A 15,860-nucleotide genomic window follows, 5' to 3' on the forward strand; every position below is an offset into this window, starting at 1 on the left:
AGGGTAGGTGCCCTTCTGCGTTCCTTCGTTCTCCGGTGTTTAGAGCTCAATATCCACTTCTCCACCAAATTTGTGCCTGGTGTTAACAATGACATTGCGGATGCCCTATCTCATTTTCAGATGGACCGTTTCCGCTCGTTAGCACCGGACGCATTCTCAGCCATTCCCGGAGCATCTGTGGAGTCTTGGGAACCAGAATCTTGGGAACCAGAAGTGATTCAGGGAGTATTAGCCTCATTGGCGCCTTCCACTTTAAGATCTTATAAGAAGGCTTGGTCGGATTTCTTAAAATTCCACAGTAAAACCTACACCGCCAGAAGCAACGCCCTTCCCATAAAGTCAGAGGTATTATCCTACTTAGTATACTTGAGACGCTTGGGCCGTGCCCCTAAAACCCTCAGGCTGCGGCAATATCATTCTTTTGCAAGGCAGTATTTTCCTCTGACCCATGTGCCGATTTTGTTGTACGAAAGACCTTTTTTTTAATAAAAATTTTTATTAAAAGTTTTGTTAATACAGTAAAGACAGAACAAACAAACAGAAAAAGAAACAAACATAAAATTTAACATCTTATAATACCCATCTTTTCTTCATCTTTTAGACTTCCTCACATCTCCCACTCTTGCTTTCCAAATTATAAAACCTTAACAAGCAACTTATCACCTTGTTTCAATTCTTATTGTGCACATTTCCAGTGTTTTGTCCCTAACTTTAAATACTTTTATCTAGGTCTTACATACCCGATTTTAACACGATGTTCGTTCAAAAGTTGTCGTACGAAAGACCTTGGACGGCTGGCGCAGGCTGCAGCCCCCGAGCTGCGATATGGGAAGGCCAATATCATTTGACATCCTTTTCCAAATTCATAAAAAGTTGAGAACGGTCTGCTGGTCGAAGTATGAGGCGCGCTTATTCTCAGCGGCATACTCCATTGCCTTTTTCGGCGCAATGCGGGTTGGTGAGGTGGTATACGAAGAGGGTCAGCGTGGTTCCTCCCGGGGTTTGCTATTAAGCGATGTTACGCTCTCACGGGAGGATCTAGTTTTGCGGATACGTAGCTCCAAAACAGATCAGTACGGGAGGGGGGCTCTGGTTCGGCTCCTGGCAACCGGAAAACCAGGCCCATGTCCAGTTAAGGACACCAGGCGCTTCTTATTTCTGAGGGCTAATTTGGCAGGGCCACTAATGATCCATGCAGATGGCTTACCCCTGACGTGTCACCAGTTCACTCGTGTCATGCGCTTAACACAGGCAGCATGCGGCCTCCCCCCCGCGGATTTCGCAGCGCACTCTTTTAGGATAGGAGCGGCCACCACAGCAATACACCTGGGCCTCACTGCCGAGAGGATTAAGGACTTAGGCCGCTGGAAGTCGGATGCTTACAAACACTATGTTAGGAAAAATTTATGACGGCTCACCTGGGGTTACCTCACCATGGCCTGTTCTTTCAATTTTCTTACAGGAGATATGAGGGTGCGCGTCTGGATAATCGGGCACAGCATTATGCATTGGGCCAGGGTCCGCGCCATCAATTCCGGTCTCGGGCCGTGCCTTGGCTTACCGTCTGACATCATTATATACTGGATCTCTCGGAGGGGAATGCGCTGGGCCGAGATGTTGCCTGCAATTAAGGCCAGAGCGGCAGTGGAGGGCCCCCCAGATGCATTACTGATACAATTAGGAGAGAATGACCTAGCTTACCGGAAGGCGGTTGATTTGCAGTGGCACATCTTTAGGGACTTTGAGGAGCTTAAGGCCTCTTACCCGAACATCACAATTATTTGGGCCTCATTGATGGAAAGGCGGGTCTGGAGAGATTGCAGGTGCCCGATAGCCATGAATAGGGCTAGGAAAGCCTTGGATCGGGTGGTGGTGCGTAGAGTGGCAGCCCTGGGTGGGAAGGTCATTGAACACCCGGGCATAAGTTTCAACTGTGAGGCCCTCTACCGGTTTGATGGCGTGCGAAAGCACCTCCAGGTGCAAGTAGATAAATAGGGACCGCTTACCAGTGGGAAGGTAAACGGCGTTTCCGTGTGCGACTCTGGCTCGCCAGAGCAGCGATGTCACGCTGGCCACGTGACCCGGAAGTGTCTCCGGACAGCGCTGGCCCCTGGCCTCTTAAGTGAGATGGGCGCACAACCCCAGAGTCTGTCAAGACTGGCCCGTACGGGCAGGGGTACCTTTACCTTTTACCTTTATCTGTCAGATGCGGGAAATGATGTTTGGCTGACTGACATAGCAAAAGGGATAAGGGATTGGATTCAGGCATGAGAGTATTGGCGGCGAGCGATTGCTCATGTGGCGGTTAGGCATTGGTAAGAAGGGCTTAAGAGGATGTGGGGGGGAGGAACGCCATCACCTCCCCCCAGTGAACGAAGGGTGGTCTGATAAAGGACTCCGGGGGGCGTGGCCCTGTCCGAAGCCTATGGAGGTGTGGGCCAAAGGCATGCCCCCGAGCGGTGACCCGGGGGAGCTCCTAGTTGATGTGCCTCAGCAGGAGATTCCCCCTCTATGGTGTTAACCCTTCCTGTGTCTCCAGCAAATGGGCTGGAGCCGGATAGTCGATAGGACCAATGCCTAAGCCAATGCCTCTCATTCCTGAATTCAATAAAGCTGTGGCCTAATTCGCCCATTTAACCTTAAATTATGGTGTCTTGTGTCTTTATTTATCCTGGTGGGGGGCGGGAACTCGCCATGCAACCCAGAAATGGTACCTCGGGTTTAGAACTTTGCTTCAGGATAAGAACAGAAATCACGCAGCGGTGGCAGCGGGAGGCCCCATTAACTAAAGTGGTGCTTCAGGATCCGAATTAAGTTCTTAACCCGAGGTACCACAGTACTGTGCTAAGCGCAGGTGGAGTCAAGATTCCCAAAACTAAGACTAGAGCTGGTAATATAAAATTCCTTCTGTTTGAACAATTGATGGTCTAGAATATGCTGCAAAACAGATATCAAGTTCCCAAAAATAAATGTTTTATGGCACTTGCTGGAACAGTATTCTTCTCTTTGTTGCGGTCAGAACGCCCACAGGTCCCTTCCCAAGAATAATACTCCTTCACATTGTGGAAAAATAGTGTTTGAAATGTCTGTCACCGATTCTGCATTCAGAGCAACTGCTTCACACAAACACGGCAGAAACTTCATCAGCGATGCCTAGGAGGCAACGAGATCAATGTTAACCACTGGATCATTGGATAAATCCTTTACGAAGGAAAATATTATTGCAACACCATCTCTTACTCGTTGGCTCCCATGCTGTACCAGTATTACTGAACACCCTTTCATTTTAGATCACAAATACTTCCAGGAATGAGTGTGACAGGGTCCCAGCAGAGACGCTGATGTTCTGAGTAGCTTTGATCATTGCATTAGAAGTGACTGACGGCCAGCCTCGGAGGAATAAGTAGTGCTTTAACTATCTCTATACTTGAGCTTACTTTCCCCCAGCTTTTTTACTCAAAAGTAACTGAGTTGCTCAAGGGACGCGGGTGGTGCTGTGGGTTAAGCCACAGAGTCTAGGACTTGTTGATCGGCAGGTCGGCAGTTTGAATCCCTGCGACGGGGTGAGCTCCCGTTGCTCGGTCCCTGCTCCTGCCAACCTAGCAATTCGAAAGCACATCAAAGTGCAAGTAGATAAATAGGTACCGCTGCGGCGTGCGCTGCTCTGGTTCACCAGAAGCAGCTTAGTCATGCTGCCCACATGACCCGGAAGCTGTACACCGGCTCCCTCAGCCAATAAAGCGAGATGAGCGCCACAACCCCAGAGTCGTCCGTGTCTGGACCTAATGGTCAGGGGTCCCTTTACCTTTACCTAACTAAGTTGCTCATGAACCATTTGCTTTTATGGGGTATTTTGTTGAAAGGTTCCAGAAGGCTACAGATGCCATTTTGGTAATCTAATTGGTAGTTGTTGCCCAAATGAGCTCATATACATTTAAATTCTCTTGCTTTGATAATATGCTAATGGGCTTGCTTTGATGTTGCGCTTAGCTTCATCCTGGGACGGTAACATTGAGAGGAACATAAAATGCGTCTACCTGAAGTTTCAAATAGCCTCTCAAAATAGGGCCATGGAAGAATGCATACGGAGGCCTAAATGTGAAGGATCAACTGCAGTGCCTTTTCCTCAACTTACCACATATATTGGACCCTATCTTAATGCGAACGTAGCCGTCTATTCCCCATGCAGTGCCCCAGGAATTTCGAACAATCCAATAAGGAATGCTACCTGTAAAATAATTTCAGTCAGTTTTGTTTTGTTTAGGACATCTTCGGCATACTTTAATGCCTTTCGTTGGGCAGACACGGAGAGACTTAAAAGCAGAGCCACAAGACAGAATCCAGATTCTTTATGAAGAATCTGGCTTAGCTAGCACATAGTACTTCAATATGCAGAAGTATGTGTTAAATTGTATTGATGCAATTCACCAGGGGTTCTTAACCTGGGGGTTAATGGACCCCTAGGTGATTCCATGAAGGACTTCAGAGCATCTGTGAACCAGATGGGGGTGGGGAGAGGCTGGGACCCATCTTGGGCAGGCTGGCTGAAGGCTGGCTGCAATGCTGTGGGGCTAACCCCTTTTTAAATGACCATGCTGTAAGATCTGAACTGCCTCCACGCACACTGAAGGTGTGAATAGGTGAAAAAGAATATTTTTTTAAAGCTACGGCAGTCTCTGCTGTGTCTCAGTTCTCAAAAGGAACACAGATCCTGGGTGATTATCTGGGACCCAGGGTTTTGCCACCACTTGGCAGAGAGAGGGGGAGACACCCAACTTTTGTAACGGTTTGTTGCACAATGAAATCTTTAATAAAACTATTTAAAAAGAAAAAGGAAATGCATGCCACAATACCAGCCCAAACTTTGTCACTTGACTCCTGCAATTTTCTGAGGTAACAGTTACAAATGGACCCCCCCCCAAACCAATTAACACAGAAATGAGCACTATAAAGTTCTACTCTATTCCACTAGATTGTGGCTTTCTTGTCTTGTGAAAGCTGAGATAAAATGCTGAAATTAACAATTGGGGAAACGTCAGGTCAACGGAATAAACCGCCATGTGAACGCAGACATGGTTGGGATGGCACTAATATTCTCTGAACTGCTACGTTAATAATCATTTAATCGGCGGTTGAAAACTTACCTGTCGTATCATAACCAGTAACTATAACAGCGTGATTTGCTTCTCCACTGGAGCAGTGATACTGGATGATGCCCCCAAGATAATCTTGCCAGCTGATTGCGTCTACAATTACTGGCAAAGGCCCATATTTAACTAGCATCCTCATCATTTCGTCTTCATGGCCACTGCAAGGTGAGAAGAACAGTCCCAGTCTAGCATCAAAATAGTTCGAAACCAACCAACTGCTGAGCACCTTTTGTTTGGCCCCTTAGGTTGCAGAAGTCAGTCTATAGTACAGGAAATAAACTTGCTGTACTAAGCAGAAGTTATTCAGAGTAGTATTGGTATGTTGGAGCCGCCATACCTCTGGAGTTTCCTGGACTCATTCGGGACTTGTCCGTCAAACAGTGTCTGAGCGGAACTGTTAAAATTATCCGGGGAAACCTGAGAGTATGGCAACCCTTCTCAGAAGTGTCCAGGCAACTTTTGTGTCCACATTTTCACATTTTGAAATAAGGCAACCCTATTTATGTTATTTTACGGCTACTGAAACTGGAAATTTCAACAAGGGTGTTTTTAATTAAGAACTCTTTCGTGGTTTTGTGTATCATGCTACTTGGGAACCGCCCTCACGGTAAGCCAGCATTTAGAGAAGTCTATTCATCTGACAAGGATCAAGAATCACATTTTGCGCCATGACCTTATTTTTTCCTCACACTGGGGAACAAAATTTTTGTTGCGTTGACACCTGCAGTTGTTCTAACCTAATTTCGACGTGCTGGTTTCATATCTGAAGTTGGTTTTTTTTCCTGTAAGATCTAGGTTTTTTTCAATTCATGTTTTTCACTTTTCACCATAATCTTTGTTTTTCACAATGCAAGAATTCAATATTTTATTAAACACATAGCCAAAGTAGTACAATATGAGTATAAATGTAAGTGACTTATATAGCATTGAACATGACATGTATAGCATTGAAAATGACGTGTATATCACTGTACAGTTGCAGGTATGAAAAAATGTATTCCCTTGGTATACACAGTATACTGGGGAACTTCTTTTTTTTTCATTTTCTTTTGCATGAGATTTTTCAACTGTTCTTATACAGTGGTACCTCGGTACCTTGAAGCGTATGTAACCTGAAGCGTATGTAACCCGAGTTACCACTATATGTGGTAACACTATATGTGGTAACACTATATGTGGTAACACTATATGTGGTAACTATATATGTGGTAATCAATGCTGATTTCAAATCTGAAAACGATTTTCATGTACATGCTATAGTTATCTTTCAATTTCCAACTTTTGCCAATATTTCATATTTACACTGGGGATAAGTGGACACTGAGACGTTGATCTACCCTAACCACATGGTAATTATTGTTTTGCAAACTTACTTTTTCTTTATTTTTACAGTTTTGTAACCTAAATATTTGTATTTTTCAGATCGGACCACTTGTTCGCCAGTGTTATTGCTAGAATAGTACAGTGGTACCTTGGGTTACAGACACTTCAGGTTACAGACTCCGCTAACCCAGAAATAGTACCTCGGGTTAAGAACTTTGCTTCAGGATGAGAACAGAAATCGTGCTCCGGTGGCATGGCAGCAGTGGGAGGCCCTATTAGCTAAAGTGGCGCTTCAGGTTAAGAACAGACCTCCGGAACGAATTAAGTACTTAACCCGAGGTACTTGTGATGCTCAGTTTGCTGTGGGAAGACATCTTGCCAATAGATACATCTCTTTCTGTAGCCTCTGCCCACCCTCCAATCTGCAAAGATTATCTCCCCTTCCACCCTGCCCATGGATGCCTTCCCCCAATGGAGATAAACCAGCTGGATACCACTCTTGATTTCTATAGCTATTTGTAAACCATTCTCCCATCCCCATTTATTCTGATGATGATTCACACTCCCCCCCCCCCCCCCGTAGAACCCAGTTAAATAACCTCAAGTAAGAACTATCTGCTTTTAACACAAGTTGTACTCCATGGCACTGTTTGTTCAGGTCAAGTGAGAAAAGCAGGGCACGCATTGCAAAAGAAACACAAACAGTACAAGCCCGGTCATGGAAGTTAAAAACACTTTCTGTGCATCCTCTTGCATTGACAAGTCATCCTGCTCTGCAGTCAATGACTGATCCGCATTTGGAAGGGAAATGAGAACTGTGGACGCATTTGCTGCACCAGGGGTCAAAGTCTCTCTCTGCCTGGAATGTCAACATTCATGTATGATCTTTGAAACTCGAAAGGGAGGCAGGATTTAGCAAGGTTCAACAACCTGCTGCTTAATACTATAAAAGACGATACGATACGATAATCTTTATTGTCATTGTTCCATACAGAACAACGAAATTGAAAAAAATCTACATCAGACATTCAAAAACCAACAAGCCTGCTATCCCAGCCTGGTTAGCCCCCTAAAAACTCTGATACACCATAATTAAATACAATATACTCCCACAGAGACTACCTTACACTGCGTTTAAAACCAAAATCGCATTTGGATAGGAACTGTTTCTCAGGCGGCTAGTCCTAGTCTTTATAACCCTGTATCTTCTTACAGAAGGCAGAAGCTGAAAGAGATCATTTCTGGGGTGCGCACTATCCTGCACTGTCTCTGCAGCTTTCTTATGGCACCTGGAAGCATAGATTTGATCCAAGGTGGGAAGAGTGCACCCAATTATTCTCCCTGCAGTCTTTACAACCTTGGACAGCATTGTTTTTTCTCTGACCGTGCAGCTCCCAAACCACACACACAGACGAGAGGCATGTTTTCTTAAGAACGTCTGTTATGATAGTTTCCATGTTTTCTTAAAGCTAACATGTTTGCATCTCTAGCATGCATGCTCAGTACGTAGAAATACGAGAATCTGGAATCCTCTGGATGTTGTTGGACTCTCAACTCATGCCACCTCTGCAGCTAGCATGGCTATTTGTCAGTGACTATGGGAGTTGTAGGGACGCAGGTGGCGCTGTGGGTTAAACCACAGAGCCTAGGACTTGCCAATCAGAAGGTCGGCAATCCGAATCCCCGCGATGGGGTGAGCTCCTGTTGCTCGGTCCCTGCTCCTGCCAACCTAGCAGTTCGAAAGCACATCAAAGTGCAAGTAGATAAATAGGTACCGCTCTGGCGGGAAGGTAAACGGCGTTTCCATGTGCTGCTCTGGTTCGCCAGAAGCAGCTTAGTCATGCTGGCCACATGACCTGGAAGCTGTACACTGGCTCCCTCAGCCAATAAACCGAGATGAACGCCGCAACCCCAGAGTTGGCCACGACTAGTCCTAATGGTCAGGGGGCCCTTTACCTTTGCCTCTATGGGAGCTGTACTTTCGGCAACACCCAGAAGGCCATAGATTTCCCACATGTGCAGTACTGAAGAGGTTTATAACCGTAGTAGTCACTTGGAATGTGAATCTACTGGGCTAGTGGGGGGGGGGAAGGACCCTGTGAAAATACTCACTAGTACTCACCTTAGATCATAAGAGGTATAGCCTGTGACTGAGACTCCAAAATCAGAACGGCTGAAGTAATGGCACATTCCTGTTTCAGCTTTAAAAGAATACTCTGCATCTCTCACCAGTTTCACGCGTGTCTGCAAGAAGACGAATCAAACGAGTTGCTTGTGATTAAATAACAACACATTTTTGTGCTCTTGAAAGTTGCTTTGGTCACGCCAGAGTCTGTACTCCTTAAATTATTTTATTTACTTCCTAAAATGTATTTATCGCTTGATTTAAAAAAAATAAAAGTCAGCAGCTTATAAGAATAAAACAATAAAATTATCAGTAGGAACAGTTGAAAGCAATTATTTTAAACGTTCAAAAATAATTAAAACCAATGAGGAACTAAAAGTGAATTAAAACACATGTCAACATTCTATGGGTCCAGCTAGGCTTTTCTAAACAAATATGTTTTTAGCGGGTGCAGTGGAGGCTCCTACATGTTGTCTATAGGCAGGGTGTTCCAAAGTAACTGTCGCAATAAAAGATTGATTTCTTACAAATAACCCAGGGTTGCCAGTGAAAATTTGGAAAGAAAAGTTGTTGAGCTTTTTTGGCAAAATTGCAAAACAAATGCCATTTTTGAGCCGTTATTATAGAAAATTGGCAAAAATAGCACTGCCAAGAGCAGGAAGATGAGAGCCCGCTAGCCGTACTCTAGATCTCAACTTATGTCAGGGTGGGAGAAATATTGCCTCAACGGAGGTCACATGATGAGCAGATGCTGGAGAAGGGCCATCTACAGTGGTACCTCTGGTTAAGAACTTTATTTGTTCTGGAGGTCCGTTCTTAACCTGAGGTACCACTTTAGCTAATGGGGTCTTGCGTGGCCGTTGCACGATTTCTGTTCTCATTCTGAGGTAAGGTTCTTAACCCGAGATACTACTTCCGGGTTAGCAGAGTCTGTAACCTGAAGTGTTTGTAACCCAAGGTGTTTGTAACCCGAGGTACCACTGTACTGCCTATCTTGGCTGACTTATGACAGCCCTGGAGATATCTAATTGGCAAAAGTTGGAGACAATATTTGGGGCTATGCAACCTTTGATCTACAAGAAGGGAGTGTTGTTCAAGTCTGAGATTCGCCTTCTCTTTACCCAACACTGTCACGTGTTAACGGAGCCTGTGGGTTTGTAAGAAATGAATACCTGATTCAGCCAACTCAGCGCAGCAACCGTAGAGCCGCCGCTACAGCCTTTATTCTCGTATGAACAATCGATAACCTGCTGCACGCTGAGGTTCTCCAAAACGTTCCCTTTAATTGCGTACGCGGACTCTACTGCACTGACAACGCTGAAAGCCCAACAGCCGCCACACTGGAAAAGATGGGTGATGGATTACAACAGGAAGCATAAAAATTAATGTAAAACAAACATTTCACATAGAAATTTACAGGATAAGAACTCCCCTTGCAAAATTAATGAATATGGAACAGTTAAATACGAAGAAAAGTCATCAGATCAGTGGCTGTTAAAATAAAGGATCAAGATCGGAACTGTCGTATTTGGACTAACTAAGAGTACTGGAGCAGGACGAAATAAGAACATCATTCCCTGAAATCCAGAACACGGGAAGTCATTCAAAATTGTTTAATTTGGTATTGGATAATTGGCTTTTTAATCGTATTATAATTTGGTATTGTATTAATGTGGCTTTTCTTGGATTGTTATAAATGAAAATTAATTTAAAAATTATTTAGAAAAAGAAAAACAATCGTCATTAGTTGCCCTTCATACTTTTTCCCCACAAATTTATTTCAAAATAGCCTGTTTTTCAAATAGTTCCATACAGATAGTGTTTTATCCTGCGGTGTTGCTCAAGTGGCAGTAAGGCTTCCATCAGTGAAACAGGGAAGGAAGCAATTTTCAAGCATTTCCTGACCCCCTATGCTTCCATATATCTGTTCTAGAGGGCCCCCTCCCCGCAAAAAACTTTCCAGAGCAGATTTAGGGTGGCTTTGTGACTGTATGAGGACGACCGAAAAGCCTTACTGCCAGCTGAGCAATACCCATTGGTATAAGGACGCATTTCTCAGTTATACAGTAATCTGTCTTGCAGCTGTAGACAGACATGGTTGGATTTTTAAAAAAATACGGCAAGTGCAGAGGCTTCACCTCTGTTTTTCTACTTCCTGTAATGAAAAAGCCAGTTCATATCAACCAGAGAAATGGTGCTATAAACATGCACCATTGCCGTGTCAACAATGCAGATGTATTCTCATCTCAAAAGGGCACTGGAGCCCTCATTGTATTATCTTTTCTTTCTTTCTCTTTGCCAATTTATTGTTTTTTCCAAATTTTAAACAAATCAATGCCAAATTAAATAAAATTTAATGCAAACAAGATGACCTCCCACTCTTCGTCCTAAATGTGTCCCTGTTTCCCCTGTTTGCTGCTTAATAGTACACACTCATCTCTGGTTCACAATCCATTCCTGATGTTAAACTCCCATTATTCAACAGCTGTTATCAATTCCTACTCGTACATTTACCGAACGATACTGTATACCCTTAAAGAACAAAAAAGGTTGCACATCCCCCTATCTACCGTATTTTTCGCCCTATAGGACGCACTTTCCCCCCTCCAAAAATGAAGAGGAAATGTGTGTGCGTCCTATGGTGCGAATGCAGGCTTTCACTGAAGCCTTGAGTGCGAGAAGGGTCGGTGCGCACCGACCCCTCTCGCTCTCAAGGCTTCAGGAAGCTATCCGCAAGCCGTGGGATAGCTGCGTGAAGTTGCACAGCTCTCCCACAGCTTTTGGAGAGCTGCCTGCACCCCGAAGCCTGGGGGCGCGCTGAGCTCAGCGCCCCCCAGGCTTCGGGCTTCGTGCAGCTCTCCCACGGCTTGTGGAAAGCTGCCTGTTCTGGGGGCTGGGGTCGGGGGAAGCTCGGGTTTCCCCTGCCCCAGCCCCGCACCTGGGGGGGGGAAATAATTTTTTCCCCTTTATTTCCCCCCCAAAAAAACTAGGTGCGCCCTATGGGCCGGTGCACCCTATGGACCGAAAAATATGGTATTTTAAAACATTACTTATTATTTCTGTGTTAATTTCCCTTTCTTATCTTCTTATCATCTTGCCTCATTATATTACCTTAAGGTTGCTGGAGTTTTGAGGGAAATTAGGCAGAAAATTAGGGAAATTAGGCAGAAAATCAACTGTGGAACTTACCGCTTCTTGATTCCTCACGCTGGTAACGACATTCTTGTCCCTCCAATCAAACTTCGCTGGTAAGGGTGTTTCTGTGCCTTCTAGGCTCGTTCCCGGCATATACTTGGGAACTTTAAAAAGTCTACTTTGTAAGTAAGTAGCTTTAAAACAAAACAAAAGTTCTGTTATTTTCTAGTTTTGATTACAGCCAGTTCAGCGACATTGTTTCTAAAAGCCAAACACTTGTATTTTTTCCAGTCATTATGATTTATAAAATGTAGATACTGCCCTTCATCCAAGGATCCTATGATTTACAGCGCTTTACAGTACAGAAACGCAAAAATAAAGCACATAATAATGAACAGAACAACCCCTCCCCCAGTTTAAAACACCAAAGGCCTGGGATAATCATAGAACCATAAAACTGTAGAGTTGGAAGGGACCAGGTGGATCATTAGTCTACCTTCCTGCAGTGCAGGAATATTTTGCCCAACATGGGACTTGAACCCACAACCCTGAGATTAAGAGTCTCATGCTGAAGGCAGCCCTGTTTAGGGACGCTTTTAATATTTAAAGCTGTATTGTTTTTAACACTCGATTGGGAGCTGCCCAGAATGGCTGGGGAAACTCAGCCAGATGGGCGGGGTATAAATATATTATTATTATTATTATTATTATTATTATTATTATTATTATTTTCTGCAAAAGTCTGGACTGCTCAGTCTCAGGTCTACCCTAGACCCCAAGATATGAAGGGAAAAGATCCTATTAGCTAAAGGGATGGTTAAATGAAATAAACTGAGAGAGGGATGATTAATAGCCCCAAAAGTAATAATCGTCATAGCAACAGGCATAATGAAACATTCTGACAGGTTGAAGCTCAGAGAGTCTGAAATTTAGGGAGACCTTAGATCTTCTCAAGACAAAAACGAGCACTTTAGTCCTGCTTAGCATGATGTTCAGGCACACCAAATCATATCAAAAAGATGTCAAAATAGCTTGCACTGAAGATAAGGCAAGATGGTATTGTTTGCAAAAGAATTAAATATTTTGTAATGCAATACTCTGTACCTCTAAATTCTTCAGGAAACAAGTGGGAAAATTTATTTATTCCATAGACAGCAGTAGCGTTGTCGCTAGATGATAAGGAATTCAAATGCTTGATTCTCTTAATGCTTTCCTGGAAAAAACGAAAGCATAATTACGCTCTTGAAATGTCATGAAGTCGGTCTGTATGTTTGTTGGATGGCGCCTTGTACACCTCCTTCTGGCAACTCCGGCAACCAAACTAGTGCCAAATGTCTTGCTCTGCTTTCCCTTGGACCACATCAGAGAGGCTGAGAGGGGGGTGTTGTCGCCTGGGCAGCCCAGAATCTCCAGACACACTGCCCAGGCTTGCGCCCCAGGGAGGTCACTTGGGTTTTTCCCACCCCTCTTTTTGTTATTGTTATTTTGTTTTTTATAATATTTTGCTGTTATTCCATCCGGCCCTGGGGATTTCCCTACTTTTGTTTGATTTATTGCCTCAATTACTTCTTGAACTGAAATTTCTATATTTAATATCCTCATTTGATCCTCTGTTATCTTTGGTAATTCACTATATTTTTAATATAGTTTTCTATCCTGTTTGAATCTTCAGTTCTTTTTCTGTAAAGATCAGTAAAATATTTTACAAAAGCCTCCCTTATTTCTTTTAGTTTCTCAGTTATCCCACCATTAAGCTTCATTCGATTCACATACAGTGGTACCTCGGGTTAGATATGCTTCAGGTTACAGACTCTGCTAACCCAGAAATATTACCTCAGGTTAAGAACTTTGCTTCAGGATGAGAACAGAAATCATGCAGCGGCGGTGCAGCGGCAGCAGGAGGCCCCATTAGCTAAAGTGGTGCTTCAGGTTAAGAACAGTTTCAGGTTAAGAATGGACCGCTGGAAGGAATTAAGTTCTTAACCTGAGGTACCACTGTAGTTGTACAGTGGTATCTTGGGTTGCATACGCTTCAGGTTACAGACTCCGCTAACCCAGAAATAGTGCTTCAGGTTAAGAACTTTGCTTCAGGATGAGAACAGAAATCGTGCAGCGGTGGTGCAGTGGCAGCAGGAGGCCCCATTAGCTAAAGTGGTGCTTCAGGGACCTCCGGAACGAATTAAGTACTTAACCCGAGGTACCACTGTATAACGTTTTAAGTGCGCTTCAAGAGCATTAGCGGAGTCTGTAACCTGAAGCGTATGTAACCCAAGGTACCAATGTAGAACTACAGTGGTATCTCAGGTTAAGAACTTAATTCGTTCCAGAGGTCCGTTCTTAACCTGAAACCGTTCTTAACCTGAAGCACCACTTTAGCTAATGGGGCCTCCTGCTGCTGCCGCGCTGCCGGGGCCCGATTTCTGTTCTCATCCTGAAGCAAAGTTCTTAACCTGAAGCACTATTTCTGGGTTAGCGGAGTCTGTAACCTGAAGCGTATGTAACCCGAGGTACCACTGTAATAAACTTTCACCAACAACAGCCCCACTTTCAGGATTTAGGCTTTCAAGTCTGACATCTTGTGGTGAAGATGAGGAGTACAAAATCTATCCACTTTCATTTGTTCACTGAAAAATATTTGTTGGAAATAGTCTCCTAAACATCTGCTGTTCACTGCTTGTCAATTTTACAGGGGGGGAAATCTTTGAAACTGGGCTTATTCTTCTTCTTTTAACTGCACATTAAAACCCACTTTTCCTGTATGTCTTTCTCCTTAACCCCTTAAACTCCAAGCTATTTTTCTCCCTCTGCACCCTTTTGTTTTTCCCACCCCTTTTTGTTATTTTATTTCCTCCAACCTTTTAAACGGCAAAGCGTACAAGACACGTAACTTTTGTGTGAACTCCCAGCTGAATACGAAGCTAAGCTATTGGAATCAATAGGAAGCACCCCTGGGCGTTGTTTATTACTATTATTATTATTTATTATATAATACATGTTATATATTTTATTATATAATAATTCAATATCGACACCTCCCTTTATCCAAAGATCCCAGGGTAGGGTACAGCATTAAGAACATAATTTAAGGAGCAGACTTGGGGATCGGGAAGGGAGTGGTCGCCAACAAAGCTTTACTCGAGAGTAAGGTAAAGGTAAAGGTACCCCTGCCCGTACGGGCCAGTCTTGACAGACTCTGGGGTTGTGTGCCCATCTCACTTAAGAGGCCAGGGGCCAGCGCTGTCCGGAGACACTTCCGGGTCACGTGGCCAGCGTGACATCGCTGCTCTGGCCAGAGCCAGAGCCAGAGCCGCACACGGAAACGCCGTTTACCTTCCCGCTGGTAAGCGGTCCCTATTTATCTACTTGCACCCGGAGGTGCTTTCGAACTGCTAGGTTGGCAGGCGCTGGGACCGAGCAGCGGGAGCGCACCCCGCCGCAGGGATTCGAACCGCCGACCTTTCGATCGGCAAGTCCTAGGCGCTCGAGAGTAGACCTATTGAAATCCATGTCTGGGATTCAATTGGGTCCATTACGGTCATTCCAGAGGGGAGTAAATTGTGCGGCAGATGCACCCCATACCCTTATAGCGCATGACTCCCCCCGCCCCAAAATCCTGGCACCTGTAACCCCCCATATCTGATGCCCGGAATTTATTTTCTGAGGGCGAGCAAGAAGCCATATGCTTTAAATATGTGTTGGATACGCGCGTGTGCCTTGGCTGTGCCGCCACCTTTGGGACTGGGATGGAGATCTCGCCTCCAGCAGCGCGCAAGGACTGGGACTCCTGCCGGCCTCTTCCTCTCCTCTCCCCGCTCGCACCTACCTGCAAGGCGGCTTCCTCCGTCTCCTCGCTGCCCCTGGGATGCAAGGATCCGGGATGCCGACCCTCTTCGGCTCCCAGGAAGGGCAGCAAGCAGGAGAGGAGAAGCCACAGCTTCATGGAGAGCCTCTCCGGAAGAGCTGCGCCCTGGCGCCGCTTGGTTTTCTGCACGACTCGTTTTTTCCTTTCGCTTTGCTGGCTCCTCCTTCTCCCCAGAGAAGAAGCCTCAAAGAAGACTTTTGCGCTTCTGAGCCCTCCAGCTGCCTTCGGCTCGGCTCTTTTGTTCCACTTGTCGCTGCAGAAAGCA

The 15,860-nt window shown here is 44.8% G+C and overlaps 1 protein-coding gene across 1 annotated transcript; it reads right to left on the minus strand.

The window, feature by feature from the left end:
- Positions 1 to 2,788: 2,788 nt before the first annotated feature.
- On the minus strand, positions 2,789 to 15,860 carry CTSO (cathepsin O). The gene is made up of 8 exons (XM_079993021.1): positions 15,557 to 15,860; positions 12,838 to 12,946; positions 11,788 to 11,927; positions 9,771 to 9,938; positions 8,596 to 8,717; positions 5,145 to 5,308; positions 4,136 to 4,228; positions 2,789 to 3,153 (listed from the first exon to the last, which is right to left on the minus strand). Exons 1-8 carry the CDS (start codon positions 15,671 to 15,673, stop codon positions 3,119 to 3,121), a joined length of 948 nt encoding a protein of 315 aa, XP_079849147.1. The 5' UTR covers positions 15,674 to 15,860; the 3' UTR covers positions 2,789 to 3,118.

Source organism: Podarcis cretensis, assembly GCF_951804945.1.
Source record: "Podarcis cretensis genome assembly, chromosome: 10".
Classification (NCBI taxonomy): Eukaryota; Metazoa; Chordata; class Lepidosauria; order Squamata; family Lacertidae; genus Podarcis; species Podarcis cretensis.

Bases quoted from the DNA above. Each gene is read 5' to 3' on its own strand.
- CTSO (XM_079993021.1), bottom strand. From the start codon at position 15,673: ATGAAGCTGTGGCTTCTCCTCTCCTGCTTGCTGCCCTTCCTGGGAGCC. The intron at 12,947-15,556 runs GTAGGTGCGAGC...CGTTTTTTCCAG, and splicing joins CGGAGGAAGCCGCCTTGCAG to GAAAGCATTAAGAGAATCAA. The intron at 11,928-12,837 runs GTACAGAGTATT...TTTGTTTTAAAG, and splicing joins GTTTCCTGAAGAATTTAGAG to CTACTTACTTACAAAGTAGA.